The following is a 12,170-nucleotide window of genomic DNA, read 5'->3' on the forward strand; positions in this document are numbered from 1 at the left end:
CAGAGGAACTCTTGGAATAAGATAGCGGATGACACATGAACGCTGCATTCCTCTTACCGATCATCTCCGGCCTCGGTGGTAAGGACAAACAGGTCCAAGCACCATCTCCTAACACACCTATGCCCGTTTACGTTGCCAAGACGTAGAGTGGGTGTCATGACCAAGCCCATCTTTGGCTGGTGCGCTGGAGTCGTTGCGGATCACTTTCATCAACGCCCATGATTCCCTCGCCTATGCCTGTGAGCCCTCCCACTCCGGGCTTCGCTCAGTGGTGAGATGCGAAATGTAAGCCACCCGGCCCCAGCAACAACAAGACCAGCGCCAAGCATGGCCACCACAGAGATGCACGCATGCACAAGCAAAACGTACCACGATCACACCCCAACAGCAAACACGATGCCAAGAAGCCCGATTATGAAAGTTGCGATCCCAGCTGCGAAAATCTGAGCCAGAAGTCTGAGCAGAGCTCTCCGATCAATCGTCGTAATGGCGCCTCCTCTTTTGCTTGGCCGTCTACTCCAATCCTTTCCCTCTCCTGTGCTCGTGATGACTGCCGCACTGCAAGTGTCATGCCAATCCATCCCAGCTTGAGCAATCCAATAGAGCAGTGCCCCAGGTCCGAGCAAAGCGGTGCATGTCACAGGCGTTGCTGCAACAATGAAGTACATGTGGTTTCTCTATTTCGAACTTGTCGTCGGCGCTTGCCGGGGAAACCTTTGGTCAGTCTGAGTGCTTCGGTTGCGGAGATGGACTTGGTCCGCGGAGGTTTGAGGTGTGATGTCGGAACGTGGAGGTATATATTAGAGGAGGTCAGATAGGCTTGTTTTTGTCAGTTGTTCATGTTGGTAGTCACTGATCAGCCGCCCACATTCCATGTTGTGAGAATGAATGTGAAGGAAGAGAGAACACTGCTTTGTGGTTGGCGTTACCATCATCATTCTCGAAGATGAAGGGTATCTCAATGATTGATGATATAGAATGCATGGTATCATGTTCCACTCGTTCCAAACACCCAGGAGAAGCACGTCGCCGGACTTTGCGCTGCAAATGTGGCTGCTGCATCCATCCCATCTCATCACTATCCGTACTACCATGGTGGTGAGCACATCCTTCTCCTAGTTCAGCCCCGTCTTGAGTCTACCGACACAACAAACGTCACAGGTATCAATGCTATGTCGTACTCAGAGGCAGCAGGGTGCCGCATTCTCGCGAGAGAGATCGAGGGGCGCGGCGGAGCGCAGTAGGCAAGGCGGAGCGGACGACGGAGTGGAAGAAAGCATCTGCTCCTGATTCAGTGTGAAGGTCGACGGGGGATAGCACACGATGCGGCGCAAGGTAAAGGCGACGCAGAATTCATAGTGCATGAAGCGAAAGTGCTAGGATGGGATGGATCGAAGCAGAAGGGTGAAGCGTCATTAGTAAGCAAAGTCTGCATTGCACCACGCGCCTCAACTCCTAAAGCTCAACTTCCCCTTATCCACATGCACTACACCCGGTTGAATGCCTTCACGGCGGCGCACATGCAAGGCTCCGAGGGTGATGGCGGATTTCGCGGCGATGCACACCAGTGTTTATACAGCAGTCATCCCAAGCGAACGCCTGTGAAAAACACTCAAAGCCCGTTCCTCTCAGTCTCTCATTCTAAGGCCCATCAACACAATCGCGGATCTGAACTCGCCAGCTGACGATATTCCGCCAATGTCTTGTATCTCCAGACCGGCCGAACCTGCTCAGAACGCGATCTGCTCAGAACGGAAAGACATTGTTTCGGGATCCGTCCGAAGCGCAATGACTACCGCCAGCTCCTTAGCGTAGAGAATAGGTCAAACCGCATCATTCCATCCAACAGGTCTTCTGGCAAGCAAGGAGCACTCAACAAGAAGTATGAGATGCGGCAGTGCCAGCACAGTTCAGGTGAGTTCGCCCGTGCGAGTGATGCAGCTTGCCTAGGTGTCTAAGACTCATTGCTGCATCCAAGCACCCTTGGCGGAGACATTGTGAATGCCTATTGTGTCGATATCCGCTGGACTGTGGGAGATGGGAAACATGATCAGCTTAGGCAGAGAATCTTGGAGCTTGCCTATGGCGTGGCATGCGGCACCCACAAGAAAGCGAGCTGCACGACACTACATCGATTTAAGTGATACATCGACGACATCGTGATCCTTCACCTGTTCCGCTTGAACCTTGAGTCCAACTTGGGCCCATCTTCGCTGCTACAGCTATCAATCCCGAGCCAGTACGATCCGTAGCCAGGTGCGAACACCGCATCGTTCGACTCTGGCGCATATCAACCATTCGATGATCAAGGACTGAAGCACAGATTGAAAGTAGTGTAGGTTCGGTGGCTGTGGTTGAGGAAGGAGGAAGCTAGATAGAGGAGGAAATGCTGTAGAGAGTTGCAGAGCAAGGGGAGATAGCAGAAGAAGGAGACGAATTGGCATACTCTGACCAAACATGCGCCATCCAACCCTGTCAAAGATGGAGACAACCCACGACACCTTTGCCGAAGCAGATCGGTATGATTTTGGACGCTCTTGGAGGTGCCCCAACCGAGAATGAGACAGCATACAAGACATTGTATGTATCTGGTGCCGCCGAGCAGACCTTTCCCGATCTGCGCAAAACTTTTGCCGTATTGTCTGTGTCTTCTTAAGAATCGAGCGCACAATCAAATGTTGCTTTCGAGAAAGCAAGTGTATTTGATGCTAGTGCTGACAGTGCCAGATGTCTTGAGACCTTGAGGTCGTATTTATGCACGTCCTTGCTCATCAAGCCGTGCTGTGGCCTTCGTCTCGTGGTATTGGGTGGTATGGCGGGTTTGTCAGTCTTCTGTTGGTGCTATTCTCGGCCATGCTCCGTGTATATCGCTATGGGCCATAACAATCGAGACTGATGGCGGTCGTCCCAGCGCTTGGTGAAGTGTGCGACAGCGTGTAGGCCAATGATTCCCTTACCACATTAGAACCGAGCGAGCAAAGGTTGGAGTCGTGAGCTTTGCTGAGTCAGCAAATCCGAAAGTCAAACCCCTTCTCACGATTCATCACGAAACGACATGGCACTGTACCTCCTGACATGCAGAGCTCAATTTTTCATCGACCTACCGCGACACATGCGCCCAGAAGCGAAATCTCGGACCCATGCGCCACGACATAGATCGGTCCCACGTTTCGCGAACCGTCATAAGGCTGCAGGAAGCCAGGCCTCGTCTTCATCTTCACGTTGCCCGGCGAAAACAAGTTGAAACTTGGTCCACGCTGCCAGTCTGAAGAACCACTCGCTTCTGTTCATCAAACTCTGAGAACTGGTAGACGTACTTCTCTGCAAAGGCGCTGCCGTGAGAGAATCTCAACGCATGGTCAAGCAAATGCTCGGCCTTCAGGATTCTCTTTGTCAAGAGTCTGAGGCTGTTCTACGATGAAGAAGAATCTACGGCATACCTGGCTTTCGCTCTGCTTTCTTTGGCCAGCACCGCAGGACTAAGACCAAGAAGGCGAACCGCCGAACTAGTAGCGCCTGCGGCATCTAGAAAGAATCTAACCTCTACCCCGTTTCTGCGCAGACACAATACTGCTATCTTGTCCGCATTGGCAGTGGTTGAAGGCGACTCGACCTGATCGTGAATGATGCTAGCAATCTCTCTTCGTAAAGCATCATTCACCCAATCCAAAACTTGACACGAAGTCATGAGCGTCTGCTATGCGCTATACGGCCCTGAAAGTTATCGTGAATGATGCTGGCGATCTCTCCTCGCAAAGCATTGTTTGCCCATCCCGAACTCGGAACGAAGTCATAAGCGCCTCCCAGCGCTATGCGGCCCTGGAATCTATCGTGAATAATGCTGGCAATCTCTTTCGCAAAGCATCGTTTGCCCATCCCAAACTCGACACGAAGTCATGCGCGTCTGCCATGCGAAATGCGGCCCTGTGAGCAATGATTAGGCGGTCTTTCCACAACGTCTTGCTTGCTCGTCCGTCATTTGGCACATGTTTGTGAATGTCTAGCACGCATCACTAGGCGCTTCAGGCGGTGGTGAATGATGTTCGCGATCCCCGGCCACATTGTATAAGTGCCTTGGAAATACGGAAATTTCGAGCCTCCTACTAGAATCAGTAGCAGTACAACGAAGCTCGTCCGTACCCTTCACGTCAACTCCTTACCCCCCAGGCTTCAAGCACAACGCTTCCACTCTACAACATTCCTCGAAATCCTATTATCGTATCCCTCCCATCTATCCAACCTCGTACGAAATTCCCAAAATCTACAACTAAAATTCAAATCTTCTCCCCTAACCAAGAAAATTTTTAGACAATGCCCTCAACTCCCCTCACCCAAAAAACCCTCTATATCAAGACTCCCGGTCAACAAGCTAGGGACAAGGACAAGAAAGAACCAAGCACACCAACCCCAACACCTACCCGAATACCAAAATTGCAGTCCAAATCACAATCGCAGTCTACACCAGCAGCAAAAGACTCCCTCTTAAGCCCCAAATTAGCTAAGAGACCTTCGTCTATGCAACAACCGAGTACTCCTGCCCCGAAAACTCCGAGTCATAAGCGGGGCTTCAGTGATTCGAGTTTGCAGAAGAAGGGATAAGGAGTTGGATTTAAGCGGGGAGAATGGATAGCGGGGATGATTCTTTGAGATTGTATTTCTGGCAGCGAGGACGGACATGGGTTGTGGTACTAAGGCGTCGGGCTGTATAGACCTGGCATGGAAAGCAGATGCGGGATCCAACTGCATTGTAGTAATTTTTCTTCACGAAATGATTGGAATCAGGTTCAAAAGATTGACTGAGTGAGATTGGAAGGGATTTGGGAAGCCTGTACGTACGGATAGAACTCGTAGCCAGACTCTTCTACGTTCGGAATGCGTCTGCTCGCTGATTTGGTTTGCGCAAACTCTCGCCGCTGTGATTTCAAAAGGTAGAAGGACTAAGTTCTTATTTGAAAAAGTCGGTTGGCATTGGCCTGGTGCTATGTCAAAGTTGGGATCGAAGGATTGAAGTCCAGCTCTACGAATGCTCTCGCGGTAGTGGTGCGCTCCTTTCTTGCTTTCGAACGCTCAACGGATTTGGGCGTGAGTCGAACGTTGAGGCTGGCTTTCTTTACGCATGCTTCAGCATCCTGTTCGTATCGCGGATATTGAGAGCGCTTCAATGTTGAAAGCCGCCAGACAAGAAGCTTGGCCAGATGCAAGCTTCTTGTATTCAGTGCAGGTACTTCTCAGATCTCATACAGCCAAGTAGCAAGTCGAGGAGGTAGTGCCAATCCCAAAAACCTCGCCAGTTCCGAAAAGCTCCTGAGATCGGATGTTAGAAGAAGAACTTTGATCGCACTAGAGCAAAATTAATTACATTGAGCGCAGCGGTAGGATATCTACTTTCCATCTCGTCAGGCCACCCCAAGCCCCAAATGGACGCCCTCTTTCGCGACACCAAATCATCGCGGTAGTCAGCTGTAAAGCAATCGCTTGCCTTGATGTACGTACCTACTCCCACAACAAGATATGGAATGCACGGCGAACGGTTCAGTGGATCTTCGGCTGCTCTTTCACTACACGAAAGAACAAGCTGGTAGGCCGGCAGTGCAAATCGCCGGCTAATGTGCTCATCCAGGTGCTCTTGGCTCCACAGCCATACAGCCAACCCACCCGGAACCTCGCTACGCGGAGAATGGTTGATGATGATCTTTATTGAAAGGTGAAAAGGTGAGACGGAGGCAACGAGGGTTGTCCCAGGTAAACTCTGAATCGGCAATTTTCTCTGGACTACAGACAGCTTCTCTGCCCAAGGGGAGAACGAGTGTGGCGATCACACTGCGTGTGATGCGATGGTTCGGTGCGAGAAGTTTCCATCGGAGCCAATGTTCACCCATCTGCTTGATAACAGGCCGCTTTTCAACTTGTCGTGCAAGGTCTGGAGAGGTGGAGCCCTTGGGCTTCTCCTGAAAGCAGCTATGATATCCGCAGTGCTACTTTCGCGCAGTATACGGTCTTGGCGGTGAAAGGCTTGCCGCTGGCGTTGGGAAAGATGTATTTTGGGCGTTCTGCAACGCGTTCGCATGCTATTCACCCACTGATCGACTCTTGCACCTGGCCTGGTTCGTTCAAGCTTGGTGTGCACCTTGATGTTTCCAGATCCGATGGCATGAATAAGCGTGGTCTGTTCCGGCGTGGATGGGTATATGCAGAGATGTATATGCCGGCGACACCGTGGCCCTCTGTCCTCCCTGATCTCCACACATTACACCTCAGACATCCTCAGACATAGGTACCACACCGTGCGTGCCCTTCGCCATGTCTTCGTCTGCTTGCTAGCCCTCGCACTCGCTCGTATCCTGCGGTGTTAGTCGGCCAAGGCCACCATTCAGTGCTCGCAGCCATCTGCGCGACGATCGTGTTGTGCATCTGTACGGGCGTACATATGTGGTGTACACAGGATCCACACGGCGGACTGTTGGTACTGTGAGTGGCATACTGCTGTCTCGCAAGGTCGGTGGCGTGGGCGGGACAGCATTGACAAGTACACCTCCCAAAGATGTTGTATCTACCGCTCGACCAGGATCAGGCTGTCGGTGCAGGGATCAGGGTCTTCGGCAGCGTCATCCGAAGCATCGTAAGCGCAACTGCGATTCTACACCCACCCTTCTCTCCTCTTCTTTCCGGAGGCATTTAGCATGGCAGGCCGCGATTTCAAAGCTGGATTCAGCAGTGGGAAAGCCAAACCAGACCAGCGTGCGCGAGAACCCCGCTCCATCCTGCCTTCACACGAGCGCCATTCTATCGCAGGCCAATCCCTTCTCTTCGTCGTGGCGATGAGGTGCCGATCGGATATTGAGGAACTTTGAACATACCGAATAAGCTCTTGATAGCTGGAAACGCTGTCTCAAACTGGTATGAGAGTGAGTTGATCCGAAAGGCGCAGACCTGTTCGTGAAGCAGACGTGCATACTCACGAGATTACTGCATGGGCTGGCCTTTCGGTGGCCATGGGATATCATTCCGACATGGGCGAACACTGGCGAGAACAGGCGAGTCAACCAAGTTCGATCGCGATGAAATCTTAGAAGAAGCGGAAACCGAACGAGTGCGCAGAGCAAGGGAATCTCAAAGGGATACCACAAAAGCTGGAGAAGGCTGTTGCCAGCACGTATGTGCGTGAGTTGATGGTCAATAGGGCGGTCATCAGCGCGCGCATAAAGGAACCTCCCAGACCAAACGCAAGAGCTCTCTCTCGGCTTCAACCCCATCTTCAGGACAATCTTTCCCCTCTTCCTTGCCTTCATGAAACTGGTAGCGTGCTGGTACGTCGCGCCAACCGCCTACTATCTCCCTTCGGTCAGAGCCCATGGAAATTCTTCTGCGATTGCTGCGAATTTGTACAGCATCTCACGTACATTCATGGCCGAAAGAGTACTTCTGCAATTCAACCTCTCATCCCACCTGTACGTCAACAGCATTTCTGACTCTATACCGGTCTCTGTGAAGGCGTATGAATCTGCCGCGCGGTCTGAGATGAAGCTGAAGCCGGCGTAGAGGTAATTGGCGCTTGCTTCAATGACGACTTTGATGCACTTCTTCGTAGCGTTGAAGCTGGCGTAACAGTTGCTTTGGGTAACGGTGAAGAACGAAGTCCGTCGTAGATCTGCGATGGTGTATACTTCTGGGTCGCTGAATGCTTGTCAGAACGAGAGTCGAGATTCGAAACAGATGCTGAAATCTTACGCAAGGACACCAACAGTGCGACGATGGTGGTTCCGAAGAGGAACACGGCCAGTGCAGTCGGAATGAAGCTGTGCTTGGTGACCACTTCAACTTCCGTGGTTAAGCAGGTGAGTTCAGGTGGCGACCTCTCGAGCCATGTTCTTATGCTTGCAGCAACCTTCTTGCTGACAGTGTCCGTCGTAGCAGACATGATTGCAGCCGCTGAGATATTGATGTTGAATGTTAAGTGTTATTCCGAATGGAGGTTTGATATTGTTTGATCGGTTTCGGCGTCTTCCGCGCGGCCGCGTCGCATGGCCGTTGCATCCGCGACGCTGCCGCGAAGTCACGCGTCGGCCGTATGTTATGTGGAGGTGGAGGTGGAGGTGAAGGCGAAGGCGGTCAAGATCGATACTAATGAGAATACACTGCTTGTGATGATGTATAGGGATAATTGTCTTTCAGAACAGCAAAGATTAGATGAATTGGGGATGTAAAAAACGTTCTCACGTCTTCACTTACTTGTCCTGCTCCGCCATCTTGAGCCATGCATAACTTGCCCCTCCTTAGATGCTCCGTTTGCCTTTCCCATGGATTGAACAGATTGGTGTAGAGGAGCATGACCCGCAGCGTGCCATCACTTGATCCTTATCCATTCCCATAGAAGGGTCATCGACTGGCCTTGGATCAGGTTGTGCCGATGAATTCCAAGGTTCAATGGATAGCACAGATGCTTGAGGCTCTTGGCCAGCCTTTATAGGCGCTGTGTGGTCCTGAAGCAAAGGGCGCTGGCGGGCTTTATGAGTCTCAGCATCGTAGTAGTACTCCTCGAGCACTTCGACTCGGTCTCTCTGAGATGCTTGTTGTTCTCTGTCTGGTATGACCGTGGACGGGAAGGCCGTGGCAACTACATGCAGCTATTGCCCGAGGACACTGAGCATCTCTCTACGGCGCTGCTCTCGCTCCTTGGCCCTTTCCTTCAAAGTCCTTTCCCCCTCGCCCCTTTGATCCGCGAGTTTAGCAAAAGCGGCATCATCAAGTTCTTTTCGGATTCTGCGCTTTTCGTCGGCGGCAGGAGAGTCGTCGTCGGAGTCGGCGGACGAGTATACGGTGTAGCTGGAAAGGCTGTCAACATCTTCTTCGGAGCCGTCCAGGCTGGCCAGTGGCTCGCTGCCTGCCATAGCGGATATTGGTGAAGCAGACGAAGGAGTCCATGTCTCTGCTGCTTCGTGCAATTTCTGCGGCCACTGTGCTCATGCACGCGTGGTGCGTATCCACGCATGCTGTGCGACTTGGAGGACTTGGTGGTTGGCAGGGGAGTCGTCCTTCGCGGCATGTTGAATGGAAATCAGCTACGAGCAGAGGGGGATGCACGCATACTCGACGAGCGCAAGGACGTGTAGACGTAAGGAAGCTGTGCTGTGGACAATATTGGCTGTGGGCATACTTGGGATCTTCCATCAGATCCATCTCACAGCTGCGTGGACTCGGTCATCTTTTGAGAGCCGGGGGTTGGAGGCTCGGCTCCTTCCCGCTTTCAGTGCCGAAGGAAGTCCGAAGGGCCCTTGGAATCTGCGGCGAATCTGGCACTCCCGAATAATTCTGTCGCGAATGTAGAACTTCCTCGCCGTTGGCCTGCGCTCCCAGTACCGAATATTGCAAGTCAATCTCTAGGCTGTTATTACCAACTCTTACAACGCATAGAGCCAGCATCGGGACACTTTCAAGCCAATAGCAAGATGCTCGAACGTTCCGAAGAAGCCAACCCAACAGGACTATGGTCAAGAGAAACTGCAGAAGAAAGTGATTAGCAGATTTGAAAGCCTTGGATGGTGGAGAGGTGGCTTCCCTCGGCGGTGTTCAGGCTGCAGTTGGACTCTTTCTGCCTCGTGTCGGCAATCGTTGGGAGCGGATGGGCTGCTTGAAGAGGATCAGCCAGAGGAAAAGGTCGGAGAGTGAAGGGACAAGTGGTAACTTCCAACTTGCCGCGAGCAATGCGCTGACAGTAGTGGGTTTCTGGCATGTATACCACCAACTCTCGGGGTGAGAGACTCGCCAGCAGCTGTCAGTATTGCGTTGTGCATGGGACGGGATAGGAAGGCTGTGACTTGCTCTTGAACGGTGCAGGAGTGCTGCTGACAAGCCCGCTGCCGATAGCGAGGCACTGCGAATGCATCAGCTGCTGTTCGAATGTAGCGATGCGAACAACGGACCATAATGCAGCGTATATTCCTCATCGCAATCTGGCGTCGCTGGTACGCCCACCGCCGACGGGCCGCGTGAAGGCATTGCTGGCGTGTTGGATGCCATCTATGCTGAAGATTGATCAGCGAGCGAGTGCATGTCGATTTGTGAAGAGCGCGGAAGTGCCTGGGATGCTGGAGGAGTAACGACTACAGGCACCTTCATTCTCCCATCTGAGCAGCAAAGAACATCTTTGCCGCCTCTATCCCCGCGTCCGCGAGATTCTGGACAGCCGCGATTCACATCACGGTCGTAATAACCACCCGCGCTCACGCCGTTTGGACGAACGATCGGGAAGCACACTGCTCTCGGTGTTCCCACGCAGGCCATCGCAACCTCGTCAAGGTCCTCCACGACCATATTAACGTTCACGACAGTCGTCACACTGTGAATCTTCTCCATGTTACACTAGTTCGTAGCGAACACGGTCCAATGGAGCACTGCAGCGACATCGTCGTTGCTCGGATCCTCGCGATTCTGCTCTAAGCCGCCGGCATCTTCGGCGCCAAAATTGGCCTGCTTACGTTGAGCGCTCCTTCGCGGCTTTACGTCTTCATGGAAAAAGAAAGGAAACTGATCTTGCTTTGATACTGACCTGCTGAAGGCCGACCCATATCCTGTCGAAAGCATTGCTCCCGATTCCATCGCCAGATCACCATTCTTTACCTTGGCAGTCTCCTCATCCATCCAGCCAGCTAGCTAGAGAAGCTACGTAGCTCTGTTGAAACCAGTCGGTTGGGGGTGGAGTGTGTTCGATTGGAGTCACGACTAGGCGTCACGGTGAAGACGAAAACAACGTTTTGCCAATGCAGCACGCCCTATGGCAGTCACTACGGTCTCGATCACGCCAATAGCCAGGCTAAGAAGGGACAAGCGAGGGATTTGGCGGAGGTGGGAGAATGGTCGAGTGATTGTGTTGGTGCTGGGTAAGGATAAGGAGAGGGATAGAAAATCAGTGACGACGATCGTGCGGGCAGTGTGGAAGACAGCACGGGAGTCAGAGCTGCATTATGTCAGGTGAACATGTCTCTGAACGCTGCTGCTGCTGCTCCAAGTGTTGGTAGCGACGGTGTGTAAGAAGCAGGAAAGAGCTTGCCCTGGTAGCAACCGGCGAACTCTCACTGATATCCATGGATGGCAAGAGGGTGCTGACACATCATCTTGTTCCAGGAGTCGGGCCTGCTGGCTTCCTTCCTGCCAGTACGCCGTATTTTACTGGTAGCCTTTGGCGCTTGGGAAATTCATCTTGGCATCGACTTAATTACCAACGCAATCCTGTGGTTCCTATATTCACAAACATCACTACAGCTGGCAGCAGGATTATCTTATCAGTGGCATTTGTAGTAGGCGTTATCTCTAGTACGCTCGTGGCTGGCCGCGGTTGTGCTGTGTGGCAAGAGCGTGCACAAGCGCCAGGTACTTGAGTCAACGTCCACCGTCTTGTCTGGCAATCGTGCGCTTGTACATATGATATCACCAGATGACAAGATTCCATCCAGTCCTTTCTATTCCCTATCTCTCTTGCTTTGGTTTTCATGCCCATCCACTGCCCTGTGGCGTCCGCCCGGTGGTGGTGCATCGTGGCGACAACCTGATGAATCGAGGCCGAGTCCGCCCTGCTGGCGAAAGCGAAAACACCCGAACGTCGGCCACAGTCCCTAGGGAATCGTTCACGTCCGCACCAATGCGATTTCTTTCTTGTTGGAAGTGATGATTGTCGGCCGGATCGCCGCGACTGATATCCGCATACATACAATCAGCTGGTAGATCCTTCCTTTTCGCACGCCCAGCCCAGATTCGCAAGAACGACTCTATATCCAACGCGCTCCTCAAGGCTGGCCGGTCAATCGGCACCCTCCTCGATACCGTACCTCTTTTGAAGGTGCCTTCCACGTCGATGCGGAGGATCACGGCCTGGCGGGCGGCATTGAACCCGAACGCGCTGATCGCATCGGTGCTTGAGAAATATCCACAGCTCCTGCACGGACAGGCGTGTGATGGTGGATATTTCAGAGTCCGAGTACATGCCTAAGCACCATTGCTCCCTCCCTCCCCCCTCCTCTCCTCTCGGCGTCGAGGATGCGGGAAATTGTCCCACTCTGCGAATCTTGGTTGGTCATCATGACTGTTTTCGCTGAGTGTATCGTTATGACTTTCTTCGGCAAAGCATATCCCACTCACCTTGATCCATAATCGGCGTATGATTTCAACGTAGAGCT

The 12,170-nt window shown here is 52.5% G+C and overlaps 2 protein-coding genes across 2 annotated transcripts; one reads left to right on the forward strand and one right to left on the reverse strand.

Annotated features, from left to right (window-relative positions):
- Nucleotides 1-35: 35 nt before the first annotated feature.
- Nucleotides 36-2,921, forward strand: MYCFIDRAFT_180248 (uncharacterized protein; the record flags this gene model as incomplete). Its single annotated transcript, XM_007934126.1, has 18 exons — nucleotides 36-142; nucleotides 166-239; nucleotides 277-636; nucleotides 664-809; nucleotides 834-878; nucleotides 905-985; nucleotides 1,017-1,154; nucleotides 1,186-1,266; nucleotides 1,296-1,601; nucleotides 1,633-1,811; nucleotides 1,850-1,932; nucleotides 1,960-2,087; nucleotides 2,113-2,159; nucleotides 2,193-2,272; nucleotides 2,319-2,350; nucleotides 2,396-2,644; nucleotides 2,690-2,745; nucleotides 2,777-2,921. 18 exons carry the CDS (start codon nucleotides 36-38, stop codon nucleotides 2,919-2,921), a joined length of 2,337 nt encoding a protein of 778 aa, XP_007932317.1.
- A 40-nt stretch (nucleotides 2,922-2,961) lies between these two features.
- On the reverse strand, nucleotides 2,962-12,142 carry MYCFIDRAFT_180249 (uncharacterized protein; the record flags this gene model as incomplete). Its single annotated transcript, XM_007934127.1, is given in 55 exon segments — nucleotides 2,962-2,995; nucleotides 3,038-3,083; nucleotides 3,113-3,215; nucleotides 3,248-3,401; nucleotides 3,441-3,672; nucleotides 3,711-3,851; nucleotides 3,884-3,967; nucleotides 4,015-4,103; nucleotides 4,148-4,168; nucleotides 4,198-4,261; nucleotides 4,294-4,316; nucleotides 4,356-4,369; nucleotides 4,401-4,513; nucleotides 4,548-4,711; nucleotides 4,766-5,045; nucleotides 5,066-5,205; nucleotides 5,242-5,304; nucleotides 5,331-5,749; nucleotides 5,781-5,958; nucleotides 5,995-6,050; nucleotides 6,077-6,233; nucleotides 6,261-6,293; nucleotides 6,331-6,572; nucleotides 6,644-6,754; nucleotides 6,774-7,293; nucleotides 7,330-7,446; nucleotides 7,471-7,596; nucleotides 7,623-7,723; nucleotides 7,751-7,888; nucleotides 7,917-8,138; nucleotides 8,176-8,290; nucleotides 8,332-8,614; nucleotides 8,642-8,959; nucleotides 8,986-9,032; nucleotides 9,082-9,153; nucleotides 9,183-9,241; nucleotides 9,298-9,556; nucleotides 9,585-9,769; nucleotides 9,816-9,842; nucleotides 9,873-10,085; nucleotides 10,111-10,175; nucleotides 10,200-10,344; nucleotides 10,378-10,629; nucleotides 10,680-10,769; nucleotides 10,798-10,954; nucleotides 10,987-11,042; nucleotides 11,074-11,137; nucleotides 11,168-11,207; nucleotides 11,246-11,275; nucleotides 11,315-11,456; nucleotides 11,499-11,570; nucleotides 11,605-11,893; nucleotides 11,925-12,017; nucleotides 12,050-12,103; nucleotides 12,129-12,142. The coding sequence occupies 55 exon segments, from the start codon at nucleotides 12,140-12,142 to the stop codon at nucleotides 2,962-2,964; spliced, it is 7,326 nt and encodes a 2,441-aa protein (XP_007932318.1).
- Between the last annotated feature and the right edge of the window lie 28 nt (nucleotides 12,143-12,170).

Source organism: Pseudocercospora fijiensis (genome assembly GCF_000340215.1).
Source record: "Pseudocercospora fijiensis CIRAD86 unplaced genomic scaffold MYCFIscaffold_15, whole genome shotgun sequence".
Taxonomy (NCBI): Eukaryota; Fungi; Ascomycota; class Dothideomycetes; order Mycosphaerellales; family Mycosphaerellaceae; genus Pseudocercospora; species Pseudocercospora fijiensis.